The 20,730-nt window shown below is 43.2% G+C and overlaps 1 protein-coding gene across 1 annotated transcript in view; it reads right to left on the minus strand.

The window, feature by feature from the left end:
• The window catches only part of SCML4 (Scm polycomb group protein like 4), a 130,634-nt gene that overhangs the window by 76,155 nt on the left and 33,749 nt on the right, over positions 1 to 20,730 (minus strand). Inside the window, exon 2 of the mRNA XM_059083935.2 lies at positions 1,654 to 1,868. Within this exon, the coding sequence (XP_058939918.1) occupies positions 1,654 to 1,809 (156 nt within the window). The 5' untranslated portion in view covers positions 1,810 to 1,868. The remainder of the gene's footprint in view (positions 1 to 1,653; positions 1,869 to 20,730) is intronic.

The raw sequence follows: 20,730 nt of genomic DNA on the forward strand, positions 1-20,730 counted from the left end.
CTGTGGCTTGTTGTCCCTAGAAAAGAGATCCTGTGAGGCATGGGAATAAGATCCACCTGCCATGTGCAGGGCCCGTATGTCAGCTAACTGTCTCCAAAGCTTTCTTCCTGCCCTGAGCTGTCTCTGAGTGTTAGAAGAACTGAAAACTGCCTTTTTCAGGAGACAGGAAAATTGCAAAGTTGGGTTCATTCCACAGAGTGAATTTCCATTTTTCCTGGCCCCAGAAATGCTGTATCTGTCGGTAATTTTCTTTCTTGGGTCACAGCTCCCAGGGGAGCAGGAGAAAGGCCAAATAGGAGACACAAATTTTCAGTGTGTTTCTTTAGATCCTGGATTCACTCCCTGGCTCTATAAACAGAAGGGCTGCCCTGCTCCAGCCTTCCAGATGCAATTCCCAGACCCCAGCAACTGTGCAGGTAGCTGAGCAGAGAGACCTGCCCTGGGCCAGCTTCAGAGACACAATTCTGAAACCGGTGTGCCCATGAGAAAAAGGAAGGTCTCTTTGTTAAAAAAATAACCAGTGACAGAAGCCTTTGCTTCAAGAGCTGGCTGAGTAAAAGCTTCTTTTACTAAAACCAGTGACCCCCAAATAACTTTAAGTCACCTTCCCCCTACCTATTGTGTCTATTTTCCAGCAGTTGGAAGAACTGTGGAGAACCAAAGGGATAGAGGTTGAATTCATTACCAATTCTTCCGGAAGCTTTGTCTTTCTGCTGACCTGAAATAATTTCCATACATTTTCCTAAATATATGGGAGTTAATTGCCAATTTGCATTTTGGTTTGCGTATTCAGATCTCAAGATGGAAACATAAGCTCTTTATTTCTAGAAAAATAGACAAAGGAATACTTCTGAAGCTCATTTTCTAATGCCCGAAAGGCTCATGGAAAACAACTCAATGATCTTTCTTCTCTAGCAGACTCTTCAAAAACATCTTAGAGGAGAAGCTCTCCCTCGGGTTTGGGTTGTTTTATGTGATTTCAGTTACATCAGAGAATTTATTCTCCACCCCACAGCCTCGCCAAATCATTAATTCTTGAAAGAGTAACAGGATTTTCATTTTGCCTGATATGTCTCCTTGTAGCCAATCTCGACGTCAGCGCCTTTTGTAAGCAGGAAACTATGAATTAACACCCTGAATTTTCATGATGAATCCCCTTATTGAGGCTCTATTAGGGAAAACTCTTCACGACCTTTGACAGTAGCTTGCTCGCATTATTAATTTAAATGTCTCAGGGACATCATCTGCTTCTACTGAAATTAATGACAAATGAGTTCTGGAAAGTGGCTTCCAGAGCCGCCCTCATAAGAACAGTCAGGGGAAAGCTCAGTGTCTGAAACGTTAATTGAGATGCGAGGCTTAATAATGTGTGTTTAGCTATGACCCTAAAATCTGCTCGCCTTACAACTTTCCCCATCTGGTGTAATTTGCTTTCTCCACTTGTAAAAATGCACATGACAGCGACAGCATGTATTGTGTGCCATGTTGCAACAATGAAGTCTCGTCTGTCACATGCTTCATTGAGAGAAACTTATTTCTCACCCTGTCTTTACCCAGTTTCCAACCTCTCATCACATTTTGCACTGGAGTTCTGCCCAAGCGCCATGCCCCAGCCCAGTTCCACTTTGGAGAAAGGAGATGATGGAGCCATACCTTGTACCCGGGTTTCCGCCCTCTTTTCTTTGGGATCTTCACTGCTGGTAAAGAACCAGCTGAAGCAGAATAAAGGTTATGAACTGCCATCTTCATAGGTGTTGAGTGAAGTGGGGGTCGGCCTCGCTTTCTCCCCGGGATCCTCTGAGACTGCATTTCGGCTGGTGCCAGTCTTACAGAAGGAAGTGACAAATCGCTCACAGGCAGAAGAGGTGCTAAGAATTAGTCCAGACACAAAGCAAAACAAAAACAGAAGTGTTTGTTTGGTTTGCAAGGCAAACATGGATCTGGTTTGGTGATTTTGGCCATACCTACCCCTTAAGGGAGGGGAAAACCAAATATGAGAGAGCCAGGCACCAGTAGGAGCTTTTAAAGTGCTGTTGGGCACCTGGTATAATTTCAAGGATAGTGAATTTCCACGGGACTGTAGTGAAATAGGGAAGATACTGGCTAGGTGAAGAGGACAACAGCTTCCCAGGAACAAGCACAACTGATGGTGTCACCATCAAGGAGACAACTTTACCTATGTGTGTCAGTTTCCCAGTTCAACTCTGAGCTGAAATAATAACAGTATTAAATAAACACAACCATTTTCTCACATTCACTCCTACCCTTTGGTTGGGTGACAGATTGTTATGACCCTTTTTTTCCCATGAAAGAAATTTAACAGTACAAATCCATTGGATTAATGTTGATTATATCCCCTATCAAAATGTGGACACAGATTTGCATACAAAGATGTTCATTTTGACATGATTCAGAACTGCAAAAATAAAATGGATAGAGCCCAATAACAAGCAATAGGGGAATGGTTAATATATCTACAGAATAAAACAGTCAACTAGTTACAAGCCTTTAACAATACTCCTTTTAATAACATGAGGCTGAGTGAAAAAGCATCACACAAATTGCACATAAAAGTTATTTCCACTCTGCAAAAATTTATGTGGTGAAAAACTAGAAGGAAACGTGCAAAAATGCTGCCAATGGCAAAGATAGTGGGACTATGGGTAATTGTTCACCACATACAAATCCTTTCCCCCTCGTACTGTAATATGCTTAGCATTAAAAATACTTATAATAAGCTTCTCAAGTAAAGTTGGCTAAATCTTGCAGCAAGAGGTAGTTGATCAACCTCAACCTAGAGAACGCAGCTGTATCATGAGCTCAAGGATCCCATTTCCTGGAACGTTCAGGAATGTGGCAAGTGGGACAGAACTTTAGTCTTTAATTCAGGGGTGATGTTAGGTGATAAAATTCATTTCTGAGCATTAGTGATAACTAATAGTGGAAATGAGAGGCTCTTTCTCAAAAGGCTGCTGAAAGAGTTGGAAAAGACAATAGAAGCAATCCCTACACCCTGGTCTGGGCAGCACTGCAGGGACCAGATTGCTTTACTCAGGAATGAAAATATCAAAGAGCGGGAATTCTTAAAAACATGACAGGGAAGAGACTCCCCTGGTGGCCCAGTGGTTAAGAATCTGTCTTCCAATGCAGAAGATACTGGTTTGATCCCTGGTAGGGGAACTAAGATCTGACATGCCATGGGGCAACTAAGCCCAGGCGCTGCAACTATTGAGCCTGCGCGCCACAACTAGAGAGAAGTCTTCACGTGCTGCAACGAAAGATCTGCATGCCGCAACTAAGACCTGACACAGTCAAAAATAAAAATAAATAAATATTTAAAAGTAAAATAAATATTTAAAAAAACATGACAGGGGAAATCTGGGGCATATCATCTATAGATGTAAGGTCACTTTGTTAATTCCCTGAATAGTAATGGTATTCTATCAATGTCTTGATTTTTCTTAGAAATATCATACCTAGTAAATAGAATTTTAAAGCATAAATTTACCTATTGACTGTATTGTTAAATATTTCAGATAGATGGACAAGTTATTAAGGATATCAGTTTTCCCTGTTTTTGTCAGTTTATGAAAAATACTATATCTCATCAATTCTATGATGCATATTTTTTCACATATTAACATCTTTGAAATCAGGATGCACCCTAAAGCACTGTACGTATGTCAGAATTCCATAGGGAGCATTTTTTCTTTCTTAGTGGTATATATGAAATAATGACGTGTGATATATTCAAAGACATCTTAGAGTCAAGGAATTATGATAAATGCTGATAAACCCATATGTAAACAAATATGTAAACATCTAGACTATTTCTAGACTTAGTATCTTTGCTCCAAAGTACCAACAAATACCCAAATATTCATTTTCAAAAGAGAGGCTTTTAAAAACATTGAAAAACCACAAAAAAATTATTCAGTAAGATTTTTGCTATGTGAAACTTTATCTGAATCCCATTTTGAACTACCATGATCAAGTTTCTGCTTCTTCATAATTAGTTTATCTTTACAGATTTTGGAAACAGGAATTTTCCTAGTCTAGGACAAGTTTCTCTACCTTTCTACTTTCCTCTAGGGAGGAGGTCAGCAATGTATTTAATAACATCAAGATCAAAAGTCAACAAGAGAAAATCCACAATCAGAGAAGGCACTGAATTTCTTTCCTCATGAAAATGCGAGTCCTCTGGAAGGTTCAATTAGCAGCACTCCTTCCCTCGTGAGTTGGGATACTCTGCTAACTGAGATACTCCCTCACAAAACTCTTCTTGTTGAACAGGTTTTGAAGAGTAAAGGAAGGGTAACAAACTAATGAGCACATTATCCTAAGAATTTGTATCACTCAAAATTACACTTAAGTATCCCCAAATTTCTAATATGCCAGAAATAATTTCCTAGGAAAAATAGTCATCTTTTAAACTGGATTCTTTTGTTTTACTTCCCTCTCCCTGGTGGGAGGAAAAAACAGGACTTGTGCTACTTTCCACTCCCTTCTATAGAAGCACATCCATCGCAGGGGTATGAAGGACCTACAGATAACTAAATCTGATCAACAGGTTTCATGCTAATGGAACAACAATGAAGTATTTTTAGTGGAATACTAAGTACTGGTTAGTGGTTGGGGAGATGCTTGGAGATAGGGAGTCTTCCCACAGTCTCCTCAATTCACCATACCTGAATGATTACGTATTTCATCCATCAATCAGGAAGATGCTATTCCCCAGTTCCTTGTTACAAATACATACCATCTCAACACAAAAATAAATCCAATTTTAAGTAATGGGACAGAAAGCTGTTAAAAACTGAATAGTCTATTTTAACCATGGGGGAATCTCAAAATGTCTTCTTGGAATAATTTTAGAGTTGGAGGAAAGCATCTACAAAATGATTCTTTCAATAACAGATCCAACTTCCTGTGCAGAGGAATTCCTGGTGTGGTTCAACCTCTGGCAGGCAGGCTGTGCTGTAGTGGAGGGGGTCCCCCATGAGTGCGGCGCCCCGGGTGGGCTACAGCAGCAGCCGCTCCGAGGATGAGGCTGAGGCTGGGGCCCGGGGCCGGCCGGGGACTGGAGGCCGCAGTCTGGGCCAGAGCCCCCTTTCCAGCCAGAAGTTGCCAGTACCCGACAGTGTACTGGACATGTTCCCGGGCACCGAGGAGTGGCCTGCGGATGGTAGCGCAAAACACGGGGGCCGGGTGCTCACCTTTCCCCACGAGCGGGGCAACTGGGCCGCCCACGTCTATGTACCATGTGAGTAATGCGTGAGAGGTACGTGGCTGACACTGACAGCTGCCCCTTATGGGAGGAAGCTGGCCCCAACCAGGAGGAAGAAGCCAGAAACCTTTGATATTGGTGGTGGGAAAGAGATTAACTCAACGGAGAGAGAACAAGTTTCAAGAACTAGGGGATTTTTCTGTTAACTTCGTTTCAGGTTTTCTGGTTTTTGTTTTTATGTTGGGGTGTAGTTGATTTACAATGTTGTGATAGTTTCAGGTGTACAGCAAAGTGATTCAGTTATACATATACATGTATCCATTCTTTTTCAAATTCTTTTCCCATTTAGGTTGTTACATAATATTGAGCAGAGCTCCCTGCGATATACAGTTCAGTTTTGAATTTGTTGCCTGAAATATTTTTTACTAACCCTGTGTATAATGTTCTCCCTGCTCATGAGGATGTGACCAAGGGAGGGTCTAGGGCAGAGTGTCAAGGCCATCCCAGACTGCAGCTGTAGCTGGTACTTTATTTTGAAGAGGGCTGTAGGTGTGCTGGCCTCCAATCCCACCCCATCCTAGCCCTAATGAGTGAGTGGCAGGCAGAAAATGCCCAGGCTTCAGAGTCTGACTTCACTCCACTACCCACTACTCTGTGTGCCCTTTAGAAAGTTGCTGACTTCTCAGAGCCTCAGTTCCCTCATCTCTAAAATGGGGATAGTAGTAATACCTATCCTCTAGGACTTTTGTGAAGATTAAATCAGATAATCTATGTCAAGTTCTTAGCACGATACACGGAGAACATAGTGGCTTTTATTATTTTGTGTTAGATCAGGTAGACTCTTGGAACCTCCATTTCCCCATCCACAGAATGAGAATGATCCTCTATACTGCCTACTCCATAGGGCACTTGGGCAAATCGAGTAACTTATTAGGTATGAGCATACTATTAACCATGCAGCTCTAGTCACATGTTTGGTTAAAAAAAATGAATAATCTGTGAACATACAGTGGTGGTCCTTGTTGTGTTCTTTGTCTTTATGAACAAATAGGAGCATTCTAAATGTCTATCAGGAGATTCTAAATGTCTAATAAATGTCTGATTAAAGAAATGAACTGTTTCTGATTATGGGTTACTGTGGAGTTGTAATCATGAGCTCGATTTATGTAATGAGAGGAAGGCTGTCCAACATGTGGTGTTATATGGAGAAAGCCAATCAAAGAACTGGTATGCCCTCATCGTTTTTAACAAATAAGATATATACGTTGGTGCATGCACTGAGAAAAGGCTGGGGAAACAGGCATCACATTTGACAGCCTTTATCTCTAGGGTAGTGTCTTGAAAGTGGGCTGTATGTGTCTGGGTAAGGAATGAAGATGATCCATTAGAGAGAAAAGTATTAAAACCTTTTTATATATTTCTCTTTATCTCATCTTTTAAAATTTCTGTTGTTCCAAGTGTACATTTTATAACACATAATTTTGCAGTGTAGCACATGTTTGAAATTTATAAATAAATACACATTTATTGAGGGTAAAAAAAACAACAACAAAAAAAACCCAGATCCAGACACTTTGGAAAAGATGGTGGCAAAACTGCAGGGTACCCAGAGTCTCCCTTTCCAAAACTAAGACATGAACAACAACAACAAAAAGTAAAAATAGCAAAGATCAATACTGAAAATAAAGAAAGGTCCCAATCTTGGACTGCAATGGAAACAAAACAGATGGAAATTTTTTAAGGAAAACAAAATTATGGATGATAGACAATCAAAATATATCAAATATTTAAGGAAAAGGTCAAAACTAATAGCAAAGTAAAATACTCAAAGATATATTAAGAGGCTGTCATCAGGCATAAAGAGCCTCTCTGTGTCTTAAGAAACTTCCTTTAAGAATGAAAAACAACAACAAAAAATCCTAAAAAAAATACACTCAACAGCAAAGGGAAAAATATATAAGCATTTAGGCAGAACAAACAGATCATTTACAATAGGAAAAATAAACAGGCTAGCTGTCTTCAGCTCCATTAGCCAGAAGATAATGGAATCACTATGGTGGCCATTTTTCAAGATATTTATCGTTGCCACACTTTCTCCCATCACAGGGCCTTTGCCTACAATGCTCTTTCCTCCTGCTCTGGCTTAGTCCCCTCTTTCTTCATCAGTTAGCTCAAGGAAACTTACCCTGAGTTCTCATTAGGGTTCCCTAAGCTTAGAGTTCCTCAGCCGTGACTACTGCATGTAAAGCATCTACAATGGAACTTGGAACAGAGAAGCAGATGGGAACATGAAAATTATACCACCTGCTGTGCCTCTGATCTAGCAGTCACCTTTCTTCTGCCAGCATCCATAACACCGAGGTAGGCTAACCTGTCTGCTTGCACAGGATAAAATTTCAGACCCTTCTCTGTTCTTCATATAGACTTAATAAGAAGTGGAAGGAGTCACATGAAGAAAATAATAGTTTTTGAAATTCTACTTATGCCTTAAAAATAAGATGAATAAATTAAAAGATTAATCTATCATTGGACAGATGGATATTATAAGAATATAATTTTAACCTAAACTATTCTATAAATTAAGTGTAATCACATTAAAAATCCAAACTGATTTTAAGAAAAGAAAGACAGAACAAAGGCCAGCAGGACAGACTTGCCCTTCTGGTTCTTAAAATGTGTTATAAAACTATAACAATGGCAGTATTATGGCACAGAAATAAGCAATCAGATTAATGGAAAAGTTAGTCCAGAAATTAAATGTATATTAAGTTTCCATTTGTTTGAAATTTAGGATCATTTCATATCAATGCAGACAGCTCAATAAATAATTTGTGGACAACTGCCACTTAGAAATCAATAAAGTTTTAACTATACATCAGCAAAATAAATCCTAGAGATATCTAAGACTAAAATATACAAAAATAAAAGAAACATTAAGAAGTGCTGGAGACAATATAAGTCAACATTTTTATACTATTGGGATGGGGATGGACTTTCTAAGTATGATGGAAAACTCAGGAAGTGGACATGGAAAGACTGACGGACATGACCACAAATGCTTTCATACAGCAAAAGTACAATCATGAATAAGGTTGAAAATAAATGAAAATCTGAGGAAACTATTTGCTACATATGCAACCAACAGAAGGTTAATACAAAGAACTCCTTCAAATTATTAAAATAAAAATTAACACTCCAATAGGAAAATAGGCAAAGGACACAGACAACTCACAAAAGGCAGGGGGTGTGTTGGAGAAGGCAAGAAAGAAAAAAAGAAGAAAGAAAAGGAAGGAAGGAAGGGAGGGAGGGAGGAAAGAGAGAGGAGAGAAATAAATGATCGATTATTACAAGAAAAGATTCTAAATTTCACTGGTAACCTTCCAAAAAGTAAATTGAGATATCATTTGACACTTATCAGATTGATAAATGTGAATAACCCTGATAATACTCCATGTTGGCAAGGGGGTAGAGGAAATTCCCATTTACTGTTGGTAGAAGTAGAAACTGGTTAAATTTTCTGAAGGACAATTTGAAAATCACTTACAAGCTTTATACGTGCACACTTTCTAATCTAGCTATATCACTCCTAAGGATTTATCCTAAGAAGATAATCTGGGAAGAACACAAAGATAGATGGCCAAGGATATTCTTCAACATTGTTTATGATAGTAAAACACTGAAAGCAATCAAAATGCCCCTCTCAAAGCAGCCTTCGTTTAGTAAATTATTTCACATTCATAAAATGGAATACTCCGTAATTTGTATGTATATACATACTTACCTATATACATGCATTTATAAAGATTGCAAAATAGCATTTACAGTATGATTCTATTCATATCTCTTTTACATATACAGATAGAGATAAATCTGCATATGTTTAGGCACAGAAAGAAGTCTGAGAAAGATAATCATCAAAAAGGCTGATGGTAGTTGCTCTGGGCAGAAAAATATTGAAAGATGATTTTGCTTTCTTCATTTTGCAATATTTGAATTTTTAAACCATAGGCAGAAAAATAGTATAAAGGGAAAATAAACAATGAGTGAATAATTCTCATTCTCTGGAAGTTTCTATTGGAAATTTGTGCTTCTTTAGATGGCCTTTCGTTGTCTTGTTTTCTAATGGTTTCGGCTCCTAAGCCACAGAACTTCACTGGCCACTGCCTTAACATCTCAAATAAATTGTAACAAAAAGGCAAAAAGACTTTATAACCAATAATACAGAGAAAGTTGTTTCAGAGCTAAGAATGTCCATAAACAGATGGTGGACAGGGGTGCATTGCCGGGCTCCTGAGAGAACCAGCTCACTGTGTTTACTGGCCTTGATACCACCTCCCTGCAGGCACTTTCACCCAGTTGGCAGCTGGGTTACTGCCCTTCCCCCAAAGATTTCCACTCATCTCCAAAGGCCTTCAAAAGACCTCAAGTGCTGTCCAAGGACATCCTAGCCATCGGCACATAATTTGGTACAACCAACTATATAAATAATTTGAGAACTGTCAAAATCCCGAGGTAGATATGACACCTCTGAATTTCTCTGCTTTCAGTTGTGGACTTCGGTAAATACAGACTGCCTCAGTTCACTTCAGAATTGGAAGCCATCTTAGAGCAAAGAGCTTTAGTAAACATTAAAAGATCCTGTCCTTAGAACAACCTAACATTCAAGTCTCTAAATCTCCAAGTTATAACCTTTAGGTGGTTGTCAAATCCTGACAACGTATTAAATCAAGTGATTTGCTGCTGGTTTTTGAAGTCTCCCTCTTCTTATCAAAAAAAAGCTTGGCTAGAAATATTAGAGCTGAAACCAAGAGAAACTAAGATCTGGTCTGTGAATTTGGGGATGACAGTTTACCTGCTTGCCTTGCAGATCTAATATGCGTAAATCAAGATCCTGGCTAATGGTACTTCATCAAGGTAAAGACCAAGGAATTACCAAATTCAAAGTATACACCAGTCCCATGGGCCCATTGAGTCACCTAATTCAATCCTGAGGCATGTGTTCATGTATCCATTCATTCATTCACTGTTTCATTTATTAATACATCCAAGAAATATCTGTTGAATATGAAGTGAGTGTCAAGTATTGTGCATAGGCACTTGGATTACAGACAAGAATAAATAAAACACATTTCCCTAAGATATGCACTATGGAGAAGCAGACAAGTAAGGAGGCAATAATAATATGTGAGGTAGATGGTATAACAAAGGTTTCCTATGAAATGCTATGAGAACATCAAGGAGAAAAGAAATCATTTCTTTTAACAGGGTTGGAAAGTGTGGAGGCAGGAGAAGCACAAAAAGGTGATATCAGAGCTAGGATTTTTCCAGGCAGAGCAAGCTAAACGCACAGAGCTGGTGATAGAGCAGGTATGTTCAGGGATGTTTGGTGGTGCATGGAGAAGGGATGGGCCAGCCAGACCAGAAGCAGGACCAATGGCTTTCTGTTGTTTCTAACAGCATTGAGACGAGGTAGTTACAATGCTCTCTAGCCTCCTAATGGACTCGAGATGATTGCCTTCTATTAACTGCGTGGGATGGGTTTCTGACCTTGGTGTCAGTCACTGCTGTTTCTCACTGTCATTTTAAAAGTACAACCAGAAGACAACCCTCAGAATAGGAGAAAATATTTGCAAATGAAGGGATTAATCTACAAAATATACAAACAACTCATGCAGCTCAACAGCAAAAAAAAACCAAACAACCCAATGAAAACACAGGTGGAAGACCTAAATAGACATTTCTCCAAAGAAGACATACAGATGACCAACAAACACATGAAAAGATGCTCAACATCACTAATTGTTAGAGAAATGCAAATCAAAGCTATAACGAGGTATCACCTCACACTAGTCAGAATGGCCATCATCAGAAAATCTACAAACAACAAATGTTAGAGAGTATGTGGAGAAGAGGGAACCCTCCTACACTGTTGGTGGGAATGTAAATTGATACAGCCACTATGGAGAACAGTATGGAGGTTCCTCAAAAAACTAAAATTAGAACTACCATACGACCCAGTAATCCCACTACTGGGCATATATCTGGAGAAAACTATAATTCAAAAAGATGCATGACCACAACATTCATTGCAGCACTATTTACAATAGCCAGGACATGGAAGCAACCTAAATGTCCATCAACAGAGGAATGGATAAAGAAGATGTGGGACATATATAGAATGAAATATTACTCAGCCATAAAAAAGAACAAAATAGTGCCATTTGCAGAGATGTGGACAGACATAGGGACTGTCATACAGAGTGAAGTAAGTCAGAAAGAGAAAAACAAATATCGTATAATACTGCTTATATGTGGAACCTAGAAAAATGGTACAGATAAACCTATTTGCAGGGCAGGAATAGAAAGGCAGACGTAGAGGACGGATGTGTGGACACATGGGGGGAAGGGGAGGGTGGGATGAATTGGGAGATTGGGATGGACATATATACACTACTATATATAAAATAGATAACTAATGAGAATCCACGGTACAGCACAGGGAACTCTACTCAATGCTCTTGTGGTGACCTAAACGGGAAGGAAATCTAAAAAAGAGGGGATATATGCATACACATAACTGATTCACTTTGTTGTACAGCAGAAACTGACACAACATTGTAAAGCAACTGTACTCCAATAAAAATTAATTTAAAAAAAAAAGTACAACCGGAATCTTATTTTCTCTCGTTCTGGGGGCACCATGTTGCATTCACCATAAGCCAGAGTCTCTAGCATCATTCTTTTGCCAGCAGCCTTGTATGTACCCTAATACCCACGGCTCCCCAGGCTGCTTGGGTCTGTATGTGAGGTAGTTTCAAGCAATTAGGATGTGCCTTGTCATCTATCTAAAATTCAACCACTCTCCAAGGTGACCTAAGCCCTCCTGCTTCAGGGACCTTCCCTTCTCCATGCACTGATCTCTCCCTTCTCTCAACTCCTTCACCACCTATTGCCTGGGCCGCCAGTTTCAGCAGGCACTGATTAAATGATGGTTTATATAGTTTTCTCATTGCAAGCACGTAAGTGATTTCTGTCCATCCCTGGAGGCCCAGGGCCGTGTTTCTTTCATTTGTCCCTATGCTCTTCACAGCACCTGGTGCAACGTTGCCCGCACAGAGTGCACCTGGCACCTGTGGCAATACCATTCGCCTTGGAGTCCGCCATCTCACCGAGACTCCCGGCCCACAGCTGGTGTCAGAGCTGTGCATTCATATGTTTTAATTTTGGCTAGAAATATACGAACAAAATAGAACACTTTGCTGGTCAATGAAAGCTTCATACCATAAGAAGAGGGACAGCAATATAAACTGTTGAATGGAGAAAAAGAATTCCCTTAATATACATTTTTCCCCAATTCTGTCACAAAAATTAGGCCAACAGAAGCCAAAACCAACACTCATGTGTACTCACTCCTGGCACTCACTTTTTGTTCTCTACTATTATTTTCCACTGGAAATAAAAACCAAGACTCCTTAGAGGTAGCTGATTCTGTATCTTGGGAACAGAGAAAGGCCAGAATTAGCTTGGAACATATTATTACCAGACAAGGATGACTTTTAAGAATATCAGGGGTGGTGCTAAGAGGACAAAGAAGCAAGTTGTAACAATTTATGAATCAACCATAATAATAACAATGGTAATATAGTGAATTGAAATAATTGTTTGTGAAAGGCTATGAGTTCTTTATGATACTCAGAAAACTAAGCTAAGGTGTACCAAACTCTTATTTGTAATTGTTTTAATACAATAGAAGGGAGAATAGAATAAAATATAATTTATTTATCCACTGATTGCATACTGATATGCCCTTGTCTTTCCACATCTAAATACACATGGGTGAGTACAAAGAAATGATAAATAAGCCAGCTTATTCTGGAAAAATAGCAACTGACCCAGGAACAAAAAGGACTGGTTAGCCCCAGTTGTGCCACATAATAACCAGGTAGAAAGTGGGTTCAAGAGAACGTTGAAGGTGATGAATCTGTTCAATTGTCTTTAGAGGGGTTCTAATGTGCAGACTTACCCCCTCAGTCCCCAGAGATGAAGCTTCTAGATGTGCATAGTAGGTGTGTGGAGACTTCAAGGTGCAGGTGCCTCCTTCTCCACAGAACTCCCAGCTCGGCTGCTGGGTAGGCGCAAGGGCTTCCCGCCTCCTTGTAACTGGCCGTCGGCTGAGAGGGTAGATTCTAAAACCTGTCACATCCATTCCACCCCTGGCTGAACTTCTAAAAGCCCCTGCTTCCCTGATTCTGCAACCTTCCCTGCATCAAGTAAGGGTGCAGCAGCCCGGGTGATAGAGAGCCAAAATTCATATATTTAAGGGGAAGGAGGAAAGATACATGAAGGAAGAGCAGAGAATATGAGCCTCAAAGTGGGGGAAACACCCATTCCAATCTGCAGGGTTTGGAAAAACGTTAGAACATTTGAAAGCATGAGTGACAGGCACACCGCAGAGGTATGAATTATTTACTGGCTGGGCAGCTGCTCGGCGGTACCCTCAATCAGCTATTTTCTGGGTCCTGCCAGTACCCTCAGCTGGCACAGGAAGAAGAGAAAGCTGCTTCTAACTCCAGCACCGCCATCTGGCCTAGAGCGGCTCCTCAGAAGGTAAACTTCAGAGGACAAGGGAAAGCAGAGGCCAGACCCTAGAGGGACTGGCTGCCACCTCCTTGTTTCAAGTGTTCATCCCTTTTTAAAAAAATCCAGTCCCCCACACTGACAGGCCTCCCACTTCAGGTGATGTTCTTAGAGAAGACAGCCCTCGGGAGATTCCATGGGCCAGCCCTGGCCGGCCTCCCTCAGCTCCGCCCCTTATGCTGCGCAGCCCTTCTCTACACCAGGGGCCTGGTCGCCAAAGCTGTTTTCCAAGCTTGCCATGACAGCTGGCTGCTGGCCGCATTTGCTCAATGGGAAGTGCCGGTCTGAGTTCGGAGGGGGCTGTTGGCATGGGTGAAGCCAGGGCTCTGTCACCCACTGCCTCTGCTTCGCTGGGTCTCCGCCAGGAGCTGCCTCTTCTCTGAGGCTCTAGCTCCCGCTGGGCAGGCCCACGTGGTCCCACGCTCTGCCGGGTGGCCTGGCCCTGCCTCCTGCCACACCACCTCGTCCCTCTGTCAATCTAGCCTACAGTGGCTCACCTCCAGGGACCGTGGCTAAGGGTCCAGCCTCCTGCGTTGGCTCTTCCATCACTGTGCCACCATTTCCCTGCATTACATGCCCAGCGCCTTAAATACTAAAGAGGTTTCCTAGTTAGACCCCGACAGACTGACATGGAAAGGCAGGTCAGTTCATGACCGGGCAGAACTTTGTAAGAAAGCCTCCTTTGGGAATTTCCCATCTTTCCTGCTATCTCCAAGAATGGAGTCTGTCTCTCTGTGGCCACACCTGGAGCTCTGCACACGTGCAAACCCATGGGTTGTGAGCAGGAACCTGGAGGAGGGAGGAGATAGAATGCTTTCTGCCATTGCTGCGGTCAGCAGAATCGTGGCTAAGAAAAATAAGAGCAGATGACTTTCAAGATAAATGTTTAAGTTTACATAGTAGCATGGATAGCATGCTATCATATGGTAGGTGAGGAAGATACACATACAAATATATACACTCACACATATATACACTTATATATGCATAAAATACCTCAGGAAGGGTTTTTAAATGGTAGCATTCATCTCTTGGAGGTTGGCGGTGGGAGGACTGGGATTTTTCTCTGCATACTGTTTTCTACCTTTTGTATTTTGTATCTATTCAAAAATAAAAATAACAAACAAATAAATGAGCTCATCCACAATCTCTTACTCCAGAAAAGAATGAATGAGTGGCTCTACCATCCGCAGCCATTGATCAGCCAGGGCCATCTGCACTAGCATGTATGGGGTAGGATGGGCCAGGTGCTCTGGACCCTTCAAGGACCACAAATCACAAGCCACTACGTGGGTGCTACGCTCACTGGGTGCCATGGTTGTGTGCATTTGTACTGACCAGGACAACTAATAACCCCAATGACCTGACTGACTGGACCAGCAATTGTTTCAACGGGCATTCATAGGCCATAAGGCATAGTATTAAGTGCTGGTGGAAATGACCCCAGATTTAGGGTGCTAGCCTCTAGTCCCGACTCTGCTCCTAACAGGCAGAGAGATAAAGACCACTCAAACTCTCCCGGCCCCCGCCTTCCAATCTGTGCAGGTTTTCATCTCTAAACTCCCTGAAGAACAAAGCTGACAGACACCTCCAGTAAGAAGACAACAAGCCCTTGTTCAATCCAGACAGTTTCTCACTTTACATTGAAGCACCAGCGAGAAGAGCACCAACGCCCCCGTGTCCCTTGTCCCATAGGACAACACGGAAACAAAAAGGGCCAGATGACTGAACCCTGTTGCTGAGAAGCCCTCACGCTGCAGGAAGCAGTGTTAGAGGCTGCAGCTGCACCCTCAGGGAGAGCCAGGCGAAGGCCTCGCCCAGGGGTCAATGGGAGACTGTCCCACGACGGGCCCTGGGCAGATAGGGCGGTGAGTGGCAGGCGGCCTGCCAGCAGCTCCTCACAGGCCTCCTACACGCTCGTGGTCTGGGAGCATCACAGGGGCTCTGCCAAGACTCACATCAGCCTGGTGGAGCCTTGCCTGGTGGCCTACGTGGAGACGTGCCAAGTCCGCAGGGCGCCATGGCTGAGCCGGTCCCCATATTCCCCTCCAGCCTTCGAGAAGTTAAGCACCGAGGAGGGGAGAAGAGATATTTGTACACGATATGGCAGGAGGACGGTTCTGAGGCAACTTGTACGCTTAGAATGAGGACCAAAGGGTCCAGGATGCTCAGAGAGAAGAGGTCTGTGGGGCTGAGATTCTTGGGGCCGCAGAACACCCAAGGGGAAGTCAGAGCATGGGGCCTGCTAACCTCTCTCCACCTCACCCTCCGCAGGTCCTTGCAGCCTGGCACTCCCCGAGGGGCCCTGGGCACCCTCCGCTTTGCTACTGAACCGAGAGGGCATCCAAACTGAAGGGGGTCCCCTGATGCAGCCCTGGAATTTTGCCCTATTACCTACTCCTAGCTCATTTCAGGCGGGCTTGAACACAGCAGGCGAAACTGATCCGCTTCCAGTCTGACTGAAGGGTACAAGGAGAACTCAAGGTGAGTGAGTTGAACCACAATGAGTATCCTCAGAAACCTCTAAGGAGGTGCCCTTACCCACAATTTTCTCTAAGGTCGGAGTCAGAGAAGTGCCGTTACTTGATCTTTGCCCAGCTTTTCAAGAGAGAGATCTATCCTTTGTCCACAAGCCATCAGCTTCTCCCTGAAATGTGAAGCCTTTCCCCTTGGCTAGATAAAAAGGCATCACTTTCCTCGAGAAGGTGGCTTTCTAGAGACTCCTCCCGCACGGCTCTGTCTGGATAGGATGTTTCTGTTCTACATCCCCCCAGTGTCTGTGACTGACAATTTCTATCACAACACCACAAACATGTCATTCCATTTATTTGTACCCTTGTCTGTGTCTCCTAATATATCTGAGCTCCTTGAAGGAGGCACTGTATCTTGATCAACATATCCCATCTAATTTAGCATCTAGTACAACTTAGGGACTTAACAAATATTTATGGAATAAACCATGAGTGAAGCACATCCCAGTGGGGCACAACCCAGCCCCTCTTCCAGGACCCACTCCCCTCCCCAGCACTGAGGCAGCAGGATCCAGCCCAGGGCACTTGCCACCAGCAAGCTAAGAACTCTACCCCACAGTAGCCGCTTTCCTACAACAAGGCCACCCCAGCAAGACACAGTGTCCCACATGCTCCCAAGACGGGCCTTCACCTACTTCATCTCTATTCACTTTCATGATTCTCTAAGATGAGTATTACTGTCCTTGGATTTACTTGCAGAGTAAATTTTCCTTGCAGAGCTGTGGCCCAGAGAGGTTGCATGAGATCACCCATTAGTGGGCAGAACTCAGATTCCACCCCAGGGTCCTCTGCACAAATCCCTACAGCTGCCTCCCAGGGTCAGCCCTGGGTGGCAGGCCAGGAGCTGGCAATGGAGCTGGTCAGGGGGACAGGATGGAAGCCCAACCCTTCAAGACACATCTCCACATCTCTATAGGATGTAGAGAGGTGACACTGACACTAAGGGAAAGCTTAGGGGGTATCAGGCAACCCAGTCAACTCACTGAGCATGTGGTGACTGGACAGATTCAGGAGCACAGTTATTTGGCCAGTGCCTGGGACATACAGAGTGATCCAAAGATTTTTGAAAGATTATTAAAGAGCAGTTGCAGGCAGCAATAAGGCAGCGTGTGCTGGAAGACACTGTCTCTGCTGGGAGGTGGAGCCAGTGACCTTCTGTCACTTGATCTCTCCACTCAGTCCACAGTGTAGGGAAAGGCACTTTTTAGGGCAACTACAACTATTTCTTTTTTTGAAAACCACAATTTCCTGTTTTGTTCTCTATTTAGCCTTTACATTTAGTTTTGAGAAAGCACTGGTGGTTTGGTGTTTTGGTTGTTTCTAGTTCAGTCTTTATCAACAAAGCAAACTTTCTTTTCAAGACGATGTTTTGTCATATAACCGAACTGTAGACCTAGATTCCTTTAAAATACTTTGCTAAGAAAAATTCTTAAAGCTTTAACAATAAGACAAATCACAACTCTCTAAATCAATGCCTCACGGAATGGGAATCCATTCAGCAGTCCTGGGGGTTGTTAATTCCTCAAGGATTTCACACAGGGATGTTTTAGACAGCATTCTTTTCAACACAAACATTTTCACAAAAATTTTCAGGCACAGAAATGTGAAACTATGCTATCTGCATGATGATACTCTTTGCAAAAAATTGAAGTATCCAAGACACTCTGTTAGTGGTCTGCAATGAGACTTAGCAACTCAATGTTTGCCCTGGAAGAACTTACTGTCTAAGAAAGATACACACCTTGGACTGTCTAAGAAAGATATCCACATAGGCAGGATACAGCAGTCAACAGAAAACAAATATGAAAATAACCCAGGAACCAATGCCCTCACCTCTTTGCAAGTCAGGGAGAGATGTATGTTAGAGGTGAAAGGCAACAGCACGTGCATGTTTATCTTGAAACTGATTTTGGTCCTCTGTGATTGGGGGTGGAAAGCTTTGCTTCCCCAATATACAAGGGCCGTGTTTCTTTGATTGAGGGGCCAGTAGGAGGAGCTGGTGGTCAGGGTCCAGTGAGCAAGGATCAGCAGAGTTGGTTTTGAATTGAAGTGGGAAGTAACTAGAAAAGCAGTGTGACGCTTGGGCGTCAGTGTCCTGACCTGTCAAACAGAGACACCAGTACTTGCCAGGGTCACATCACCAGGCTGCCTTGAGAATCCGATAAGAAAATGACCACAAGAGCCCATCCTAATCTTCTTATTATTAAAGAAATACACGCAAATGCATCCAGAGAATGACATGCTCCTCGTCTCCACCTGCAGAGCATCACATTAGTCCTGTCTCCCGGCTAGATTATACCCTCCTCATGGGGGTGAAGCTGCTATGGTCACCCTGGCATCTGGGGGACTCAGAGCTCTCTAGAAAGCTGTGAGGCTGGAGGGGTCCTCGGTGCCTCGCACTGTCACCATCCATCATCTGTACGTGCAGTCACTGTGCACTGGTTCACTCTTCCCCTTATTTCACAAAGAACAATCCCAGGGTCTTTAAATAGGAATGGAAACTGTCACCAGGTCTGGGAATAGAATGGGTGAAGGGAAGGAGGGGCTGGAACAAAGAGCACTTTTCCCTGTGGTATTTTTTGTTTCTTTGTTTCCATATTTGTTTTCCTAATGTAAAAAAGGAAAACAAAGTGCAGTCCTAATTTGCTTCTGACCCCCAAGGGTCACTAAGGTTTCCCAGTTGTCCTGTTAAGTGCAGTTGCAGCATCATCCCACCAGGGACACGGTGGGCTGGTCACTACTTCTTGGACCAGTGTCCCCCAGTGGCCACCCTTAAACAGCCTGGGGCCCCAGAGTTCACGGTACTACAAGACTAGGGACGGAAAAGCAACTTCTTGGCCCTCAAAAGGGAAGCGCAGGTCAGAAATGGACTCTTATCCCCTTGGTCATCCCTTCAATGATTCAACAAATATTTTCTGGGCACAATACTGCGTACCAGGCCCTGTGCAAAGCCCACTGGGGACATGAAGATGAATGCAGAGTGATCCCTTCCCCAGAGACTCTCAGGAGGACAGAAGGAAAGCGGAGCACCTACAGGTCATCACGTCTCCTCAAGTCCCAGCCCATCCTGACCACACACACACACACACACACACACACACACACACACACACACACACACACACACACCTCCTTCCAGGGGGGCCCCAATGGCATGTTGTGGTGTGCGGAGCACAGCCAAATTCTCAGTCTCCGTCTCCCAGGATGGCTCTTAGCCTGGTGACACTCGCAGGTCACTCAACAAGGAAAAGCAGTCACAGCACCCACTCAGTCCAGATAAGGAGGGGTGGCTGGTAACCACGAATACAAAGCCTCTGCAGACCAAGCATGTCAGCCCATGGCACAACAGCCAAGTTCATGTTCGGGTCTTCCCTGAGCAACTCCTTCATCCCTTGGGACACCCCACCCATGGAGCACGGGATTCCCAGTCCCTCCAGCCGTTGTCAGCACCTCCCTCACACCTGTGCCCCTGATGCTGCCAGGGCTGTCCCTGGGCCCAGCTCACAGGACCAACAAGGTAACAAACAGTGGATGAATAAGTAAATGGACGACAGAAGCGTGTAACTGTGCATATGTTATTTTGTTAAATTCTCACTACAAGTCTTCAAAACAAGTATTATTATGTCCCCCCATGACACGGATGAAGAGTCTATCAAAGCTACACAGATGATGGCTCAGAGAGGCTCTGTGCCTTGTGCCAGACACAGCTTCTCACCACCAGCACCTGGTTAACAAGATGTTAGTCACTGAGACCCAAGGGGTGTCATCTCCCAGGGCTTTTGTTTCTGGCTGGAGGTGGAATGGGAGATGTTTTATTTTAAAATGTCTGACCAAAAAGTCTGGAAGCCTTGCACACAACCTGAGAGAAGTCAAGGATGTTATTACTGCTGTACCTGGGCTGGGTAAAGCTTATGTGACCTGCTGGGGCCCTGCACGCAGTGAATCCTCAGCAAATATGATTTGGTTGACTCATAAAAAGAAAGGGAGGGAGGGGAGCATAGAACAACACAACTGTGGCCTTCTACTACTTGGTTGTGAAAGAAAAGGTCAAAAAAGGAAAAAATAATGACTCTCTCGTCCTGGTCTCTCTCCAATGGGTTAGCAGTCAGCAAACAGGGGCTTCCTGGATAATTTTCTGCATCTTCTCCCCTTCTCAGAGGCCTCCTGAGGCTGTGCAACAGCAGTTAAATCAATTCTTAATTAGCTTTCAACATTTACCTTTTGAAAATCCATACCTATATGAATATTTATTGAACACTTACCACTTACTAGGTGCAAGGCACGTGTGCCAGGCCCTGGAGATACAAAGGGGCATCAGGACAAGCATGCAAACAG

Source organism: Kogia breviceps, chromosome 13 (genome assembly GCF_026419965.1).
Source record: "Kogia breviceps isolate mKogBre1 chromosome 13, mKogBre1 haplotype 1, whole genome shotgun sequence".
Classification (NCBI taxonomy): Eukaryota; Metazoa; Chordata; class Mammalia; order Artiodactyla; family Physeteridae; genus Kogia; species Kogia breviceps.